Here is a 17,569-nt window from a genome sequence, read left to right on the forward strand (position 1 = left end):
AAAGGCTGTTATGATCATAAATGACATATAGCACACAAGGATGCCCAATACAGTACCTGGGACATTGTGGGTAGTGGGGAGCTTATTTTGGAAGATTTTACATAGTTGAGTAAGTTTGACGATGACCCACTGGGACTTTGATTCTGCCCTGACCTAGTTCTATCAGGAAATATAGACAGTGGGTACTGGCTTTTGCAGCTAATTATTAGGCTTTCAGAAAATTTGTGAGCTAATTGTTGAACACGGCCATTGTTAAAAATTAAACCATACATTTAAGGAAAATATATTAAAAACATGTGTGATAAATATGCAAAAACATTGCTTCCCAATTATTTTACCATGACTGACCATTATCTATGCTCATGAGATAATTTACCTCTGTCTGTTGTATTTGTACAATGGAAATACTGTAAAGTGGTGCATATTTGTAGCCAATTCTGTGTTCAGTGACCTCACTTTGGTAGCTTGAAATGACCATGGTGGGAGCAAATAGACCATGGAAATGAGCAAATGCTAACATTAGGGCTTTATCCCGCAGAAAGCCAGTCATTGGACTTTTACAGGCTTGCCACCAAATAGAGAACTTATAATTTCTGATCAGTGGAGTAAAAAAAATCTAGAATTGGTGAAGCATTACTTTTTTGTGTCAGGTGATACTAAAAAACATTTTTTAGGAGGTTTGAATGATGACATAAATTAGACATATTATAAAAGGTTTATTTTCAAATTCTCTAACACATGCCCATCCTTCCTTCCTCCTGTCCATTTGCAAACTGACCTTCAGAAAGTTGACATGGTGTAAACCTCAGTATCCCTATTTACAACCTTTTCATAATATCCTTCCGGTTTTCTTCTAAAAGATAACTTAATCAACTGTTGGTTCAGATTTTTCAAAAGCATCATAGAACACAATCTATTTTATTTAATATTGGTTTAATCTGTAGCATAAAATGCATTTTCATGAGATTTTTGTACCCTTGCATAAAATCTGAATATTATCCAGAAATAGGCATTAAGTATGCAGTGATAACTTGCCTTCTTTTTTCACCCACTGGTTGTTGTCTTACTTCTCACTCTCCCATGCACACATGAGTAGAACAGAAAAGAAGAGGAACAACTACCAAATCTTCAGACAATTTATGAAAAAGAAATGGAGGTTTGGGTATCTTTTTTGGGGGGAAGAATAATGAGTAATCAACTTTGCATAGAAGATTTCAACAATAGGAACAAAATAATGAGATCATCCAAGAAGGTAGATAATTGAGTGAGGCTTATAAAGTCAGGAATGCACTGTCAGGTGGGGAATTATAACCGGTCTCCTACTCCTTGAGTGGGATGAGAATAATTAACTCATTTATTTAACTAGCTGTGAGGCTCAATCACCTATTTGCTCACTTCCATCCTGGCAGCTGAATGTTAGGATCTACACCATACAGGGAGGCAGGGAGTAGACATGGGCCAGTCAGTCACACAAGGGAGCAAAGCAGACTTTGGACTGCCCCTTGCCAGCAGCTCTCCCGACTTAACCGAGTCATCTCAAACCACAGACCGCGCTTGTGGGGCAATAAAAATAAAAGTCAATGACTTTCCTTTTTACCTCATAAGCCTCCCACATGAAGTCCCAGGAAGAACCTTTGAAGAAAGACTGAGCAGTTATAGAAGTGGCATGATGGACAGAGCCGCCTTGTGACCCAGTGGCCTCAACCGCCCTGCCCCTCTCCCTCCTGCTGCTACAGCAGATGGGACAGACTAACCTATCATAATTAATCTTTAACTCATTTGCAACTTTTCCTCCAGCCTGACAATACAGCAGCATAATCAAAGAAAATATTTTATTTACATTTAATATAATATCACAGGTTTCGGTTTCTTTGCATCACAGAAATAGTTGGGGAGGGCAGCAAGTATAAAGTATGTTTGCTATTTATTTTAGAATTAAATATATACTTATATTTTGTAATAAATTATAAATTTATTAAATAAATTGTATTAGATATATTTATTCTACAGTTATATATCACGAGCTCATGGGTGGCTGGTTATTAAAAAGGATGATACTATCTAAACAGTTGAACATGGTGCATGGTACCTGGAAAACACCCAATAAATGGTCAGTATTATGAGTGCTAAAGTCCCAACTATAAAGCACATTTTTCTGTTCCTTTCCCTTTGGAGACTCCTAAAAATATCTAATTGGCCATCAACCTAGTAAAGATGTATGTTATAAGGAACTTCCAGAACACCAAATTTGGGTTTACAAAGTGATTGATAGATAAGACATACAGGCACAGCTGGATTCATACAACTCCTTGAAAGCTGGCTCCCTGAAGACACAGACTATATGAGAGGACCATTTGCTGTATGTTCTACACATAGAGATCTTTCCTCATCTCACTCCAGGGACACTAACATTGTGGATATTTACCTCTGTCAGTGTAGATGGACCCAGTTTCCCTTTTACCAAATCATATCCTGGGCTCCTCACCTATAATTACATCTGGTCCTAAGGCCCCAGTCCAGGACGCCTGCAATGCTGTGGGCCAGGCAAGGACAGCCGCAAGGAGAGTCTACACTGGCTCTGGGTATAGGAGGGGCAGGAAGAGGAGGGAAGACCTCAGGGGCCCTGCAGGCTCAGGAATGGGGAGATGGTGATGAGGCCCATGAATCAGGAATCACACATCAAGTCATCTATTACTCTTCTTTCTGACCCCCAGCTTCTGGATAGCCCACAAGGAAAAAACTGCTGCTTAATGTAGAAATATCCCTCTATTCTCCAAGGAATTAGAATATATTCACATTGCTCATGCTGATCTAAGCCACAGAAGAAATCTCAAATTGTCAAGACAATGACATGAGGCCAGGAAATTGTGGTCTGGGTGTTTGGGGGAAGGATGCTACTCAAGCAGGGGCAGGAGAATCCAAGTGCTTTCCAGACCTTCAGGATACTCAAGTCCCATCACATTCGTGCGGCACCTACCTGTCTGCTAGGTAGCCGATACCCACAGAACCGATAAAAAATCCTACGTTCACAGCCGACTGAAACAGGTCCAGCATCCAGGAATTGGCACACACTAGGTTAAACTGCAGAGGGGCGAGAGGTTTCCCGGGTCAGGAAAGAAAACAAAATCCTCTTAGACACAGCTCAGCCCGGGAACTCATTGAATATTCCTCTCGTTGAACCAATGTGGCTGAACGACAGGGCAATAAACGAACTGTTCTCTTGCTTATGTGAATTTTCTTTACACAACTGAAAAATTTGTCCCACGATCTATTTGGCATTCCCTCTGGAAGTGTGTCATTAGGCCAAATTCTGTTGTTGGCTAGATCAGTTGAAAGCAGGTAAGTACTCCATTTACACCCCACTCTCCCTCTCTAACTTTGATATACAGAAGCAAATGGGTATGTAAATAGGATACAAATGCTGCCCTGAGGAAGCTGGGCTGTTCGGCTTCCCTTTGCTGTCTCTTTACTAGTAGGGGAATCAGGAGCATCTCTACAGGCTCTTACATTTGCTCACATTTGGAACAAGAGGCAATGTTGAAGGAAAAACAGGTGCTGGCCTGGAAGTAGGGAGATCCAATTTCTAGAACGAACTGCTAACTCTCTCTCTCTCTGGCCTTGGGCAAAATCTTTCTCTGTTCCGGGCCTCAGTGTCCTCTTTGTATGAAAGGGTGAGATCAAGCCACGCTGTAAAGCCTCTTAAAATTGTATGGTGTTGTGACCTGTATCTGTGACTTCAAATAACTACTAGACCATTTGAGAAAAGCTCCTCTACCTAAATATCTGTTCGTACAGAACATCCTCACGTTATCTAAGCGGTCCATTTAAATTAAGCCAGGCAGCTGGCTTTCTCTGTATTTTTAGAATAATTTCCATCCTCCTATTTTTCTTTGTCTCCAATAAAAGCAGGTCTCCACCTTTTTTTTTTCTGTTTTCTCTATATTTATTAAAATGAGGCTTCATAATTAGATGCTAACGTCAACTGGAGTTTTTAATAAAGGAATAATAGTGCCTTAGCCAAGGCTCCAATCCCAGGTAATTTAATCATTTTGAGCAAATCATAGAGAGAAAAATAGCCACCAAGAGAAAAAAATGTATCCTATCACAGGAAGGCACTATTCAGGTAAGTTCCGTGAGCTTTCAGGTATCTATCTGTTATGCTGGCAGAATGGAGGACTTCCAGAAAAAAAAAAAAAGAAAAAGAAAAAAAAGAGCAAGCTTGAACATTTCCCCTTTTCTGGAATTCTGCTATGCTTGGTTTGTTTCTTACCCCTGAAACTTGCATGAACTGGAATCCTTATTGTCAGAATTTGATGAAGTCTTAACTACTTCGCTCCTACTCCAAATACGAGGTTGCATGTCTTGGTTGCAAACTAGGATTTTATAAGATACCTTGAGTCCAAGGAGCATGTCCAGACAGTGTTTAGAGCGTGGCCTTACCTGGCTTCTTCCTTAGGAGCTACTCTGCTGGCTTTTTCCTGCTCTAGGTCCTGCGCTCACTCACCTCGGTCACGATGGAGGAGCCGGGCGTGTCGTAGGCCCAGCCGTGCAGACAGGGCCCGAGCGGCAGGTGGCTCCTGTTGGCGGCCAGGCCGGCCAGCGGGTCCACGCAGCCCAGGGCGCTCTGGTTCCAGTCCACCGCGTAGCTGCGGCACTGGCGGGGGAAGGCGTCGCCCGCGGGCCCCGGGCCGGGCACCGTGTAGTTGAGCTCCTCTGCCGCGCTCCAGCCACATCGCCGGCTCAGCTCGGCCGCCCCGGGGCTCAGGCAGCGGTGATCCGGGGTGAAGGCCAGGAAGACGATGCCCACGTAGACCGGGGTGAACGCCACGGACATGAGAGCTAAGAGGAAAAACGTCTGCTTCTGGAAAAAGTTAAATTCCCCTATGTGCTCCAGAATGTCATCCACAGTTGGCATTATCTCCGGAGGCAGGAGAGGTCCCGATGCTTTTCCCTGCGCTGGTGCGAGGCCCTGGCCAGCTCAGCACAGCTCTTGAGCAAGAGTCTAACGGTGGGAGGGAGTTTATTTCAGAAAGTGACCAGCCTTTGATCCAGACCTTTCCTGGCTCAGGCTGATTTCCAGCCGTGCGCCACTGGGGTGGATGTGGGTCCCGCTGCTCTCCCCAAATGCCCCCAGCGAGTAACAGGGCGAGATGCTGTGTTCCTTGTAAGGTCACACTCCACAGGTTTGTGCTACCTCATTCCAGCACCACAAACAATCCCTCCTCTGTATCAGTCGGGGAGAAATCAGAGAGCTTTCACCTATCACAGACCTGTTAATCTTTCTCTAGTAAACTAAGTGTCCAGGAAATTAATATATTCCTATCTCACCCACGCAGCCAGACTTTCCTCTAAGGTGCTACAGAGAATGCACACGCATTTGGCTTTGCTGACCTAGTGTAATGTGAATCATGGTCTTGGGTCAGAGGTCTTGTCTGGGTTCAAAGCCGTTTGCAAATTTCTACAGCTGGCCCCATTCTACAAACAACAGGGAGTGCACTGGGGATCCATGCTGTGGCTGCTTGTTTTGGTTTGTTCCCGGATTTTATAATTCTGCTTTTTAAAGAATGCTGATGTGGCATTCTTGCTTTTCAACCCTGAAGTGTCCTTCCCTTGATCCATTTGGGAGGAAAGAATAAAATGTTCACCACACGTGCAGGTCAAGTGCAAATGCAGGCTGGAGCATCTTTGTTCTTCTTTGGACCCAGAATTTTTGCCCATGGTCAGGGATGCCTCTTTATAATGGGGATGGATGCATCCAAACACAAGACAAACAGTCTGTCTTTCCTGGTGTGCGAAAGGATCTTTGCTACAGCGGGAAGCTGCCACATGGAGACGGTGGCCTGTTGATATATCTGCATTCTAAAATACCAGAAATCTGGAGCACTTTGGGGGCTCAGCGGTTGAGCATCTGCCTTTGGCTCAGGTCATGATCCTGGGGTCCTGGGATGGAGTCCCACATCGGGATCCCTGCGGGGAGCCTGCTTCTCTCTCTGCCTATGTCTCTGCCTCTCTTTGTGTGTCTCTCATGAGTATATAAGTAAAATGCCAAAAATTAAATCTAGGTTTCTTTCTTCCTTGTCTTCTGATGAACAATTGGTGGGTATGATAGCCCGAGGATACTCTTCCTGCTATAGCTTTGAGCCTCTCATTTTCTTGAAAAAGCAAGAAGCAGGTGCCTGTTGGGCCCCCATCAACCTCTGCTGCACCTTTTTTGGCTCACAGGTGTGCTCTGCTTGGTGGCATCAGGCTGGGAGGATCTCCACCACTGCTAGCCCTAGTTTGCCACTGGCTAAGTGAGTGGGTTCAGACTCTGTAAAACCAAGAGTTCAGGGGTAGTGTTTCTGGCACAAAAGGTATAATGACAAAGCTCATCTCCAATTATACCCACTGACTATTCAATAGGAAACAAACAAACAAACAAACAAAAATAACAAGAAACGGATAAAATTTCTTGGCCAGGAGTAGGCTGCAGTGAACAGGGATCTTATCTTCTGTGAACACCAACTCCTGGGAAGCCGTGGCTCATTCTGTGGCCATCATGGGTGCCGAGGAGCATTTATGAGAGATGAGGCTGCGGCCCAGTGTGGCCATGCATCTGAGATGCATTCCAGTCTATGCACGAGGAGCTCCCCAGATATAGATATAGTTTTCAAATAAAAACAAAAAATCATCAATAAAATAAAAGGAAGATAAATGAATAGTTCCAGCCAGCAAAAAGATAAGGCAATGTCAAACAAGAAAAATATACTTTTAACTTTTGCTTCCAGGAAAAATGGAGTATGTGTACTTTATTCTTCCCCCTGAGAACAATGAAAATCTCTGTATACCACTTATGAAACAATTGTAAGGGACTGAGCAGTGGAAAGAAGGCAAACTGCTAGGGACCTCTGCACCCAAAGGCATGGTGGAGGGTTTCCTCCCTGGGTTTTCTTTCTACTTCACATAAACCAAACTGGGTGCTGGAGAAGCTGGCAAGCCAGAAATACCAATGGGCATGGGCATCAAGATCCTCAACTAAAGCCTGCTCTCTCTAGATTCCCAGGAATATGTTCAAGCTCTTTTATAACCCCTGTGGGCATTTCATCCCCTCTTTAAGTGTTTTGGCCAGTCTCTTGTCAACTTCAAATCATGTTTGTCTCTTCAAATAGTCTTAAAACAATGTCAGAACGCCATGCAACACAGCATTGCCTTAAAAGTTGCTGTCTGCAATCCTGCAGTGGGAGTTAGTTCCTAACAAGGGTGCTGAGCACCGTGGGCATTATTCCCTAGCTGGGAAGAATTGGCAGGGGCCAGCTGTCGCCTAGACCAGCCTCTGTCAAATGTATGGTTCCCTCAATAAGATCCTCAACACACAGCCACTCAACGTTGGAGGCTTCCAGCTTCACTGTCCAATATTTCTAATAAATGGGGAAGTTCTATCTTATATAACACTGGTGTCTGTCCCTGTACAACCTCGACCTACTGGACCTAGTTCTCCCCTCCAGGATGACCAGAACCAGAACTCCTTCCTCTTAGAGGTGACACCCATCATGTGATAGAGATCTGTACCATTGCTGTGACTGATGTGAAGAGATTGAGGTGGTCTGTCGTTTCTCCTAGGAGTCAAGCGTGGGCGGCTATAGCTTTGGTCTTAGCATCACAATCTCCACCTCTAGCCTCTTCTCTGACCCCAGGCACTGAAAGCAGAGGTGGACTTATAGAGTGTCACTGCTTGTGGCGGAGAGCATGGCATGGAGGAGGGGGACGAGGGGAGCTCCATCTCCGGAGCATGTGTTCTGCTCTGGGCTGTCTTTGAGGTGCCATGTTCCCCTGACCGCTCTCCTTTAATCTGAAGAACATCCTCGTGTGGTGGATATGAATATTCCCTTTTCACAGACCAGGACACTAAGGATCAGAGCAGTATAGGAACTTCCTCAGTGTCAGACAGCCAGGTAAGGATGAGTCAGACTCTGAGGCTGTGGTGCTCATTTCCTCTCTCTCCCATCATTCACCAGAGATGCTTATAAAGTGAGCTCTTAAAAGATGACCAAGTTCATGAAACTTGACTCCAATCCCAGGATGTGGTCCTGATTGCCTCTTACTAGGACATTTTACAAACACCTGCACCCTAGATTTGACTTATTGACATGACCCATTTCAAGACACCAGATCTTCATACTGTGAGCAAGGGGGCACCAGTCTTTTTTTTTTTTTTTAACCATTCACAGAGTTTTATTCAGGGTAACTTCCTGACAGGGAGCATTGGGCAGACAGACAATCCAGGTGGTACCCAGCCATTCTCTGCCCCATCCAGACCTTAAACCCCAGCTTTTATGGAGCAGGGGTATAGTGGTCTGCCAGTTATGAAAAGTGAAGCCTTCTGTGTGCCACCTTAGGAAGATCAGAACAAGCCTTCCCTCATTCTGATCAGGACATACGTTAACCTCCACAGGGCCAAGGAAATACGATATTGAAATTCACTATGAATTACTTACAGTGAACGATCAGATAAGGAGAAGGTAAGAACTCAGATCCCTAACGGCAATTGGTTTGCCCATCGTCAACAATTTTCCTTGGACTGCTAGCACCAGGGCAAAGCCCACAGCATGGCTGCCATAACATCCATCCTTGGCAGGTGACAGACTGGACTCCACAGCAAAGCCAAAGACAGTTGAACAACTAGAAGAGAGAAACCACAGAGGGGGGTGGGGGATGTAGGACAGAGCTAACTCAGAATTTAAATTTGAATCTGGTCTCTTACCCACCTGTCACTTCTGTTTGTGGGGGGAGGGGTGGTGCTTACATACAAGTACGATAAGGGGCTAATTTGATCCTCTGGGGAATGAGATTTAATCCACATAATCTGATGATTATTGTAATTAATACCGGAAGTATTTCTCAATCTTTTATCAAGTTCCTTTGCAATGTAAATAAATATTGTCCTCAGGCTGCTATCTTCTGGAGGCACGGAGGAAGGCTGGTTGTGTCTAGACTAACTTTCTCAGCTCTCCCCACTGGAGGACAGGAACTGGTTCGAGTGGGTGGTTAGATTCCTACCCCGGAACAAACTGGGCATCAGTTTCTTGGAGGACAATAGGACAGAAGTAGGTGACCTATCAGCAAGGGAGAGAGCGGTCTTTGGTCGCATGCCATGCAGGATGGCTTTAACACTAGATGTCTGATCCAGTGAAAAAGCAGGATGTGACCTTGGGTCAGCACTGCCCCTTGGGTAAGTTGAAGTCTACCCGAGACAAAGATGACTAAAGGCAGACTGTCTCATAGTGACACATGTCGTATGCTCTCTGTGGCTCACAAAGATGATGGCAGAAGGCAAAGTGGGGCCAGGAAGGGCCAGTCCACATAGCCTGGACTATGGTCCAGCCTTGCCCCAGAGCATCTGTGTCATCTGAGCAGCCTCCTAACTTATAAACTAGTGGCTGGACCTTAGTCAAAGAGCTAACGAACAGGAACACACAGGACTACCCAGCATAGTGGCTCACACTAGTCTAGTCACTCATGAGTCATTCCTCACTCCTTCCCTTGTCTCGTCTCTCTCTCCTCCTTGTGCTCCACCTCGGCCTGCACTTGCTTGTGTCTTTTGCAATCCCCTGCTGTCCATCCGCATCACTGCCAGCTGGTTAAGCATGAGGCCCTGTGGCTAGGCATAGAGGCAAAAGATCTACCTTGACTCAGAACATCCAGGTAGAAAAGGACCTTAGAGGACATCAGAATAGCACTGCGCCTCAATTCCTCACAGACATCTGTTCCAAGTAGTTACACACAAATGCTTCCTATGTCAAGTGAGCTCAGTCCATCATTGGGAATTATAGATTGCCAGAAAGATCTTCCTCGTATTGTATCAGAATTTGTCTTCTGGAATCTTCTGCACGTTTAGACATTATTCTCCTGTTGGGGGTCAGGAAGGTTAAGTTAAAACTTTCCTATACAGAACTTCAGAGATTCGAAGATGACTATCTGGGGTACCCGAGTGTCTCAGTTGGTTAAGCATCTGCCTTCCACTCAGGTCTTGATCTCAGGGTCCTAGGGTTGAGCCCCATGTCCAACTCACTGCTCAGTGGGGACTCTGCTTCTGCTCCTCTCCTCCTTTCATTCTCTCCCCTTTTCAAATAAATAAATTAGATCTTAAAAAAAAAAAATGAAGATGACTTTCTTTGACCTTGGCCTCTTCTCTCTTCTGGAGTAGATCACTCCATTCCCACAGAGCAGGCGTTCAATTCTCCCCACCACCAGGGACAGCCCTGGAGTGCACTATAGCTTCTTTCTTCCCTTAAGGTGCTGCAACCAGGACCCTGCACACTACTCAGGTGGGAGTAACCTAGTGTGCTACACAGCTGGGCAGTTATTTTCCAAGCGGGGATGGGGCTGACACCAGCAAAGGAGGTCACTCCTCAATAAGCCCACTGTAGTTACCTGCCTGCTGAGGCTGGCTGCAGGAGGGCTGGTGGGAACTCTCTTTGGGCTTCCTTCATCAATGATATCTTTTATTTTGTTTACCTTTATTGGTTCTCTTCCCTACAAAATGATGGCCCTGTGCTTATTTCTTTTAAGTGCAAAGTCAGAATCAATGAGCATGAGATTAGGAAGCCTTTGCCAGGAGGGTTCCCTTCCTCTGCTAGCACCTTCTCGTTCCCCTTGCATGCTCAGTCTCTACACCCAGACTAGTGGCTGTCAGCATCACAAAAGGCCTGGACCCTGTACTTTATAATACAAGACACATGTTTGACACTGAATCTCCAGGGATACCCAGCAGACTTCACAAGCTAATTTGAAGAGTCACAGGGAAAATCAGTTTTTAAAACACCCAGACAGTTAAGTACTCAGTTTCCTTCCTCTTGGACAACACATGTCTTTAAAGATTGTTTTATTTCTTACGGAAAATTAAATGCAGAGTATTGGTTTGGCCTTAGGCTTCCAAGTCAGGTTGAACATGCAGCTTCATGTTTGGGCCTTCAGTATTCAGAGCTCTTTGATGTAGCAGCTCAGTACTCTCACACAGTTTTGTTTGCCAAAGCAAACACCTGCCTAATATCCAAATACAATTAAAAATTTCATGGGTGTTTAGCCTTTCCAAAATCCAGGAAAGAGTGAATTTGGTTGGACCACTTTCTTCAAAAAGATAGTGAATCCAGTTGTGATAAAAGAAACACCTTTTACAAGTTACATGGAGTACTACTGGAGAATGAGAAGAGTCTTTAAGATTTTCATTTCCATAATTCTCAGCATTTATTTTTTTAAACTTTGGATCAGTGACAAGTTTCCTCCTCGACCAAGTTATTGTTGCTTAAAACCATTTATCCAGAGCACTGAGGATAACAGTGTTTGGAACCTGTCATTTGCTTATGATGTGGGAATTTGGACACAGAGGTGCATGCGAGGGTCACAGGGCATACGTAATGTTAATGTCAATTAATCCCAAGCTGATAAAAAAAAAAAAACATTCTTCTGAAGTAGATCTTTTAATTTACAACAAAGCCATAAGCTTTGACTCTGGTGCCTGAGGTCAAGGAAATCTGGTTAGAGAGAACAATATAATTAGTTAAGGTGAGTTCATCCTGGACTACTATGGGCCCTTGATCCAATATGACTGATGTCCTCAGAAGAAGAAGAGACACAGGGAGAAATCCATGTGGAGACAGAGGCAGAGACTGGATGCTACCACGGTCAGCCAAGGATTTTCAGGAGCTAGAAGAGGGGAGGAAGAATTTTCACTTACAGTTTTCAGAGAAAGCATGGGCGTGCTGGCACCTCGATTTCAGACTTTCTCATCTCTAGGACTGTGAGGGAATACATTTCTGTTGGTTTAAGCCACCCAATTGGTGGTACTTTGTTACATCAATCCTGGCAAATTCATACAGCTACCAAAAGGGGAGATACGGAATCCATATGGCGGTTATTCTTGGTCTACTTCATGTACGGGAGGGCAGTCTTTTCTGACTGGCTTCTCAGAAATCTTCCATACCCTCACAGCTATAATGTCTCTGTTTCTAGTCATGGAGCCCAAACTCTTCCCTCCTTGGCCTGCCCCACTCTACACTTAGTCATCTCTCTGGCTAAAGAGAAGCTAGGGGTGCCCAGTGGCTCTAGACCAACATAGATGACAAATACATCAGAGGACTTCCTGAGCCATGCCCTCCAATGTACCATGCAGGTCCCCACCCAGACCCCAGAGCTCAGAAAGCTCTCCTTCTTCATTTGTGCCCAAACCAGTCCTGATGATAAATTTGAATTTCATTTTAAGAGAAGAATTTCCAATGTAGTGTGGAGTGTGGACCATCTTGATATGTATAGTACATACTTGTCAAAGTATCTAATCCCATAGAATGAAGTTGTGATTAAAAAGGCACGATAATGTTTGGGAGAGGCAGCATATCTTATCAGAAAGTGTTGACTGAAACCACAAAAGACTTGAGAATAAGAAAAATAAAAACCATAGGCTCTGTTGACATTTTTTGAAGAACTTACATAATTTAGTATCAACAGTGGGAAGGAATCATACTCATTTTCATTTATGAGTAAATGAAGATGGTTCAGGGAAACCATTCATCTAACTATTTCATAAAGGTAGATTTTGAAAACTAAAAAGGTTTATTCCAACTTTTATTCTCCAGCATTTCCCAAAGTTTATTCACAACATTTTCAAAACTTCTCTCTATTTTTCACTCTGCTGTTTGGTATTCTTGCTAATTTTGCAATATTGAATTCACTGAATTCTCCATTATAAAAAAATTCTACAAATTTATAGATCTATTGTGATGACTTTATTGCAAAATTATTGAGAGAGGCTTTTGCAAAATACACTATCTTTATGTGAGGTCACATACCTAACCCTATACAGTAAGTGTTCATTAAGTGTTTATTGATTAACTGCAATAAAAACTAGAAATCCAGAGAGCTTGAACACAAGGCAACCAGTTGAAGAGCCTGTACTAAATGTGAGACTTCTAATTTCCAGCTAGTGTTCTCTCCACAATAGCACATTGATCTTGCTTTTAGATACCTTTTGGTATTAAAACAGAATCTGAAATGGCCAAACATATGCAACTTAGAAAGATTTTGAGGTGAAGGTCTTTATAGAAACATATTTATGAAGGTAAAAGCAGAAGTGTAAACAGACATTTCCCAGGACGCTGAAGCTATGGCGATGAGGCTGAGGCTACAGGTCATCCTTCATTACCATGTCTTTCTTCCTGGGTAGTAATAGAGCTGTTCACTTTTAGTTGGGAACATGGCCATCCAGAATGCAGACCATACTTGCAACTGTTCTTTTAGCTAAATGTTGCCCCATGATTAAATCTGGCCAATGAGATCAACTAGGAAATATCAGCTTCTGAGATGCTTTTGTAAAAGACAGCTTGTGACAGATGGTGACTACAATCATGATGAACATGGCGTAATGTATAAGCTTGTCGAAACACTATATTGTATACCTGAAACTAATATAACATTATGTGTCAGCCATACTTCAGTAATAAATAAATAAAAATTCACACATGAAACAAATCTGTCAAAAAAAAAAAAAAGAAAAGAAAAGAAAGGAAGAAAGAAAAACACAGCTGGTGCAATGCCTTTTGCCCCTTTCTTTGTCCTTTCTTGTTTCCCCTCCCTGCAACATTCTGATGCTCTCACCTCCACTGTGGACCATGAAGTTGAAGGTGAGGGATGCCTAACCCCTTGACCAAAGGGGTGGCTTCATGGCATAGAGCTGTCCTACAGGTCCTTCAATGGTGCCTTTAGGTTTTTTTTTTTATGAGAAAGTAACCGCCTATTTAAACTTTTGGATCCATGTTACTTTGACGCCTATTTTCCTTAGAAAATTTCAAATGACTCAGCTACTCATTTATCATGTCAATACCAATTGAGCAGCTCAATCTGAATGGCCAATTTGAGAAAAAAATTCAAATCAGATATCAGAATAATTCATTATAAGACTTGGGCAATAGAATCAAATTCCAGTGGATTTTGAAGTTATAGGAATGATTCACTGATCTCCAAATTAGGGATATGAAAGTCAGTACCCAGCTTTGGTGCCAAAAGGAGCTCAGTGAGCATTGTATGGCACAATGGAACATGTACTGGACTAGAAAAGAATCTGTACTTTCTCTCAGATGGGCTATAACTCACCCAGTTACTTTAGGCTTGTCAGTTAATGAGTCTCAATTTCCTCATGCATAAATAGAAAGGAATGAACCAAATCTCTAAGGATCCTATAAATGCCATAATTTTTGGACTCAGTGATTTGCTAGTGGTAGATCTAGTCTTTTATGTCACATACATATAAAGCGCCTTGTAACGCTTATTATGTTTTAGGCCTATCAGCATAGCATAAGTATATATAAATATTTCCCTCTTTCTCTTGAAGGTAGAGAAAAGGTAGAGCCAAGCTGGTTTGTGTAAGGTGTACGGATCCTGGATCAACAGCTACTCATGTCCTCTTCATTTCCTTGGTTTATCATCCTCACTGATTAAGAGAAAAAACTATCAAGCATATTAGCAATATAATTACTTCCTCCAGAAACTCTGTTTTTTTTTTTTTTTTTTTTTTTTTAGGAAAGACAACTTCAAGCTGAAGGCTAGGAAAGATCTGTGGCCATCTGGTTGAAACAAGACACGATAGCAAGTGATCCAAGTATTTTGTTTATATTTGAGATTCCCTCAAGATCAGGTCTCAGAGTTTGGGTTTCTTTGATTCAGGAATAGAAGGAACAGAGATGCCAACGTCATAGTTTTCATAGGATTGAAAGTAAATTAGGCGACCAGCAAGCTGAATTCACTTACCCAGAGTAAGCAAGAGAGGAACACAATGTGAAGTATATAATTGAGATTTTTTTAAAAATTTAATTTTACCTCTTTTCTTCATATTGATGGGTAAAATAATTCATTCTTTAGAGAAAAGAATTAATTTGTTCCAAAAGCTGAAATTAACAAGTGTGAAAATTAACAAAAGCCACCCACTGAGAAGAAGCAAAGGCTATTTATTCAGCACTTGCTGTAGCAAGGGAGTCAGCCACCATCACTTGCCTTTTGGCGGAGACTCAAAGGCAGGAAGGGTGGGAAGCCTTCGTGGGGAAAAAAGGAATGACTTCAGGTGTGTGCTGATGGAAGCCGTGGGCGGGGAAGCTAGAAGCAGCTACCTAGAAGGAGGGCTTCCATGTTGTTGCTTAGGGGTACATAGCTGGCTTTTCCTGGCTCCTCCTAAATTGGAGGCATTAGGAAAGCTGTCAATTACTCATCTGTCCTGGCCATTTTTGTTTGATTGCTACAGGCTGTAATTTGGCTTCCTGGACTGATGCATACTCTGTCTCTCCCAAACTAGTCATTTGTTAGAAAAAGCCTTAGCTACTGTATGCAAAGAAACCAAACCAACGTTGGTTGGGGAGACAGAACAACGTGATGGGGTTGTGGTCACAGAAAAGAACATATGGTATCATGTTGGGGGGTGTGATCTTCAGATCTCCTCAAAAAAAAGCATCAGGAAAAATATAGATCTCAGAGCAGAGAGAATTTTCATGGAAGCAACTTTCTTCTTGTGTCTCCTAGACTTTAGATCACTGAGATTGTAATAATGCAACCAGCCATCGAATTTTCCTGTTTCACTGAAGAAAAACAACTCTAGCAACGTGAAGGAAGAAGTCTGGGAGGGATCTTTATTCCAGAAAATTCTCTCCCTTTTTTCCCTTCAAATATTACTTCTTTTTTTTCCCTTCAAACATTATTTCTGTTCCATCTCTCAATTAGAGTCTTTCTTTCCTTTTTTCAAAATAAAGTTTTATTTATTTACTTAAGAGAGTGAGCAAGTGAGAGAGAGCACAGAGGGAGAGGGAAAAGCAGAACCCGCACTGAGCAGGGAGCCCAATTTGGGGCTCCATCCCAGGACCCTGGGATCACGACCTTAGTTGAAGGCAGATGCCTATCCAACTGAGCCACCCAGGTGCCCCAACTGGAGTCTTTTCATAAATAAATTGAAGTTTTTCATTCTTTCCTTTGCTTGAAAAAGCTTTTTGTCTATTTTTCCCATCTCCTTATTTCTCTATATTAAAGTCTATTATGTTCTCAGATATATTTTCCTCTGATTAGTTTCCTCTTCTGCTATGTTTAGCTTACAGTTTAACTTTTGTATGGAATTTTATTTTAATGGCTGAATTTCTGTTTGGTACCTTTTCAATTTCCTTGTTCTAATTTTAATGTAATTTTGCATTTTTGCAATATGTATTCACATATTCAAACTTTTAAAATCTACTAATTTAAAAATATTTTTCCTTTATTTTTGTGTTTCTGGGGGTGAATTATCTCCCATCTTTAGCTTTATTTTGGGAGCTCTGTTTCAGCTGCTCATCACATACAGGGCTTAAGTCCATGACTTGAGTTCTTCCTTAGGCAGTAAATTCCAGTGCCAAGGGGTTTATGGCCCTCCATGGGCTCAACTCATGTTGAAACTCAAGAGCCACCTCTTTGATTTCAAATTCCTTTTGTGATTCAGGTCTCTAGGGATATTCTTTCCTTGCTTTTGAGCTTGGCTCTCTATCCAACAGTGATTCTGTCCAGCATTTCTCTGTGTGAGGATCAGTGAGATCCATTAAGTCTGCCATATTGACCAATGTCAACTAATATTTATGAAGTGGCTGTTGTATATCTACTGTCACCAGGTGCAAAGGCTGAGAAATAACAGGACAAAGACTTCTTCCTCAAGGTAAGTAGAGTCCAGAAAGCCAGCCAGACAAATGAAACATTTATAATAAATACAAGAAATCTAACACTGCAGGTATCCTGGGGTACACCTGGGAGGAGGCATCTGACTCAGGCTTTGGGAGAAGGGGTTTAGCAAAAAAAGCGCATATTCTTCTAAACAAAGCCTCTATTGGAAAAGACGAATGTGTAGGACATTTGATGAGGAAAATATTTTTGGCTTTATCTTATTTTAGCATCTGTGTGTGGGCCTAACACCCACAGTCGCAGACAGAAGGTCTTGCCTCCCTCAATCCCACAGTCTGGATGTTCATAAACTTCCTGTTTCTTTAGGCACCAAAGATACTATTTCATGAATCATGTGTTTGGCAAACATCATCCCAACAACTATTAAGGTAACTTCCCAAAAGATTAATTTTATTGCTGGGATATATGGACCGTAACCTGGAAGACTTTGAATCATTGCCAACTGTCATGGTATATATTTATTAGAAGGATGTTCCCAATGACTAAGAAGCTTTATTCTGTTGTTGTTAAACTTTGAAAAAGTGTTTATTATGCACAATTTTTTCGTAATATGTGAAATCTATCATTTATATTGAAGAATAAATAATTTGGGAAGATATATACTGAACTATCTCTAGGCCCATAGGATGTTTTGCTAGATATTACTTTGTTGAAAATCTAGTCCAATCTGACTGAAACCAGGGTTTCTCAATCTAGCAGCATCCCTGGTCTCTTACCCACTTGATGCTCTTAGCAGCACCCCCACATTAAGTCATGACAGCATGTTCCAGACATTGCCGTCTGTCTCCAGATGTCCCTAGAATCCCAATTCTTTATTTTAGAGATGAGAAATGGAGGCCCAGAGAGGGTAAGAAATGAA

The 17,569-nt window shown here is 42.5% G+C and overlaps 1 protein-coding gene across 1 annotated transcript in view; it reads right to left on the reverse strand.

Annotated features, from left to right (window-relative positions):
* The window catches only part of SLC22A2 (solute carrier family 22 member 2), a 30,506-nt gene extending 25,254 nt beyond the window's left edge, over window positions 1-5,252 (reverse strand). Inside the window, exons 1-2 of the mRNA XM_041745300.1 lie at window positions 4,505-5,252; window positions 2,978-3,081 (exon numbers count right to left, since the gene is read on the reverse strand). Of these exons, the coding sequence (XP_041601234.1) occupies window positions 2,978-3,081; window positions 4,505-4,915 (515 nt within the window). The 5' untranslated portion in view covers window positions 4,916-5,252. The remainder of the gene's footprint in view (window positions 1-2,977; window positions 3,082-4,504) is intronic.
* Window positions 5,253-17,569: the final 12,317 nt, after the last annotated feature.

The sequence above is a fragment of the Vulpes lagopus genome, chromosome 2, assembly GCF_018345385.1.
Source record: "Vulpes lagopus strain Blue_001 chromosome 2, ASM1834538v1, whole genome shotgun sequence".
In the NCBI taxonomy this organism is placed as follows: Eukaryota; Metazoa; Chordata; class Mammalia; order Carnivora; family Canidae; genus Vulpes; species Vulpes lagopus.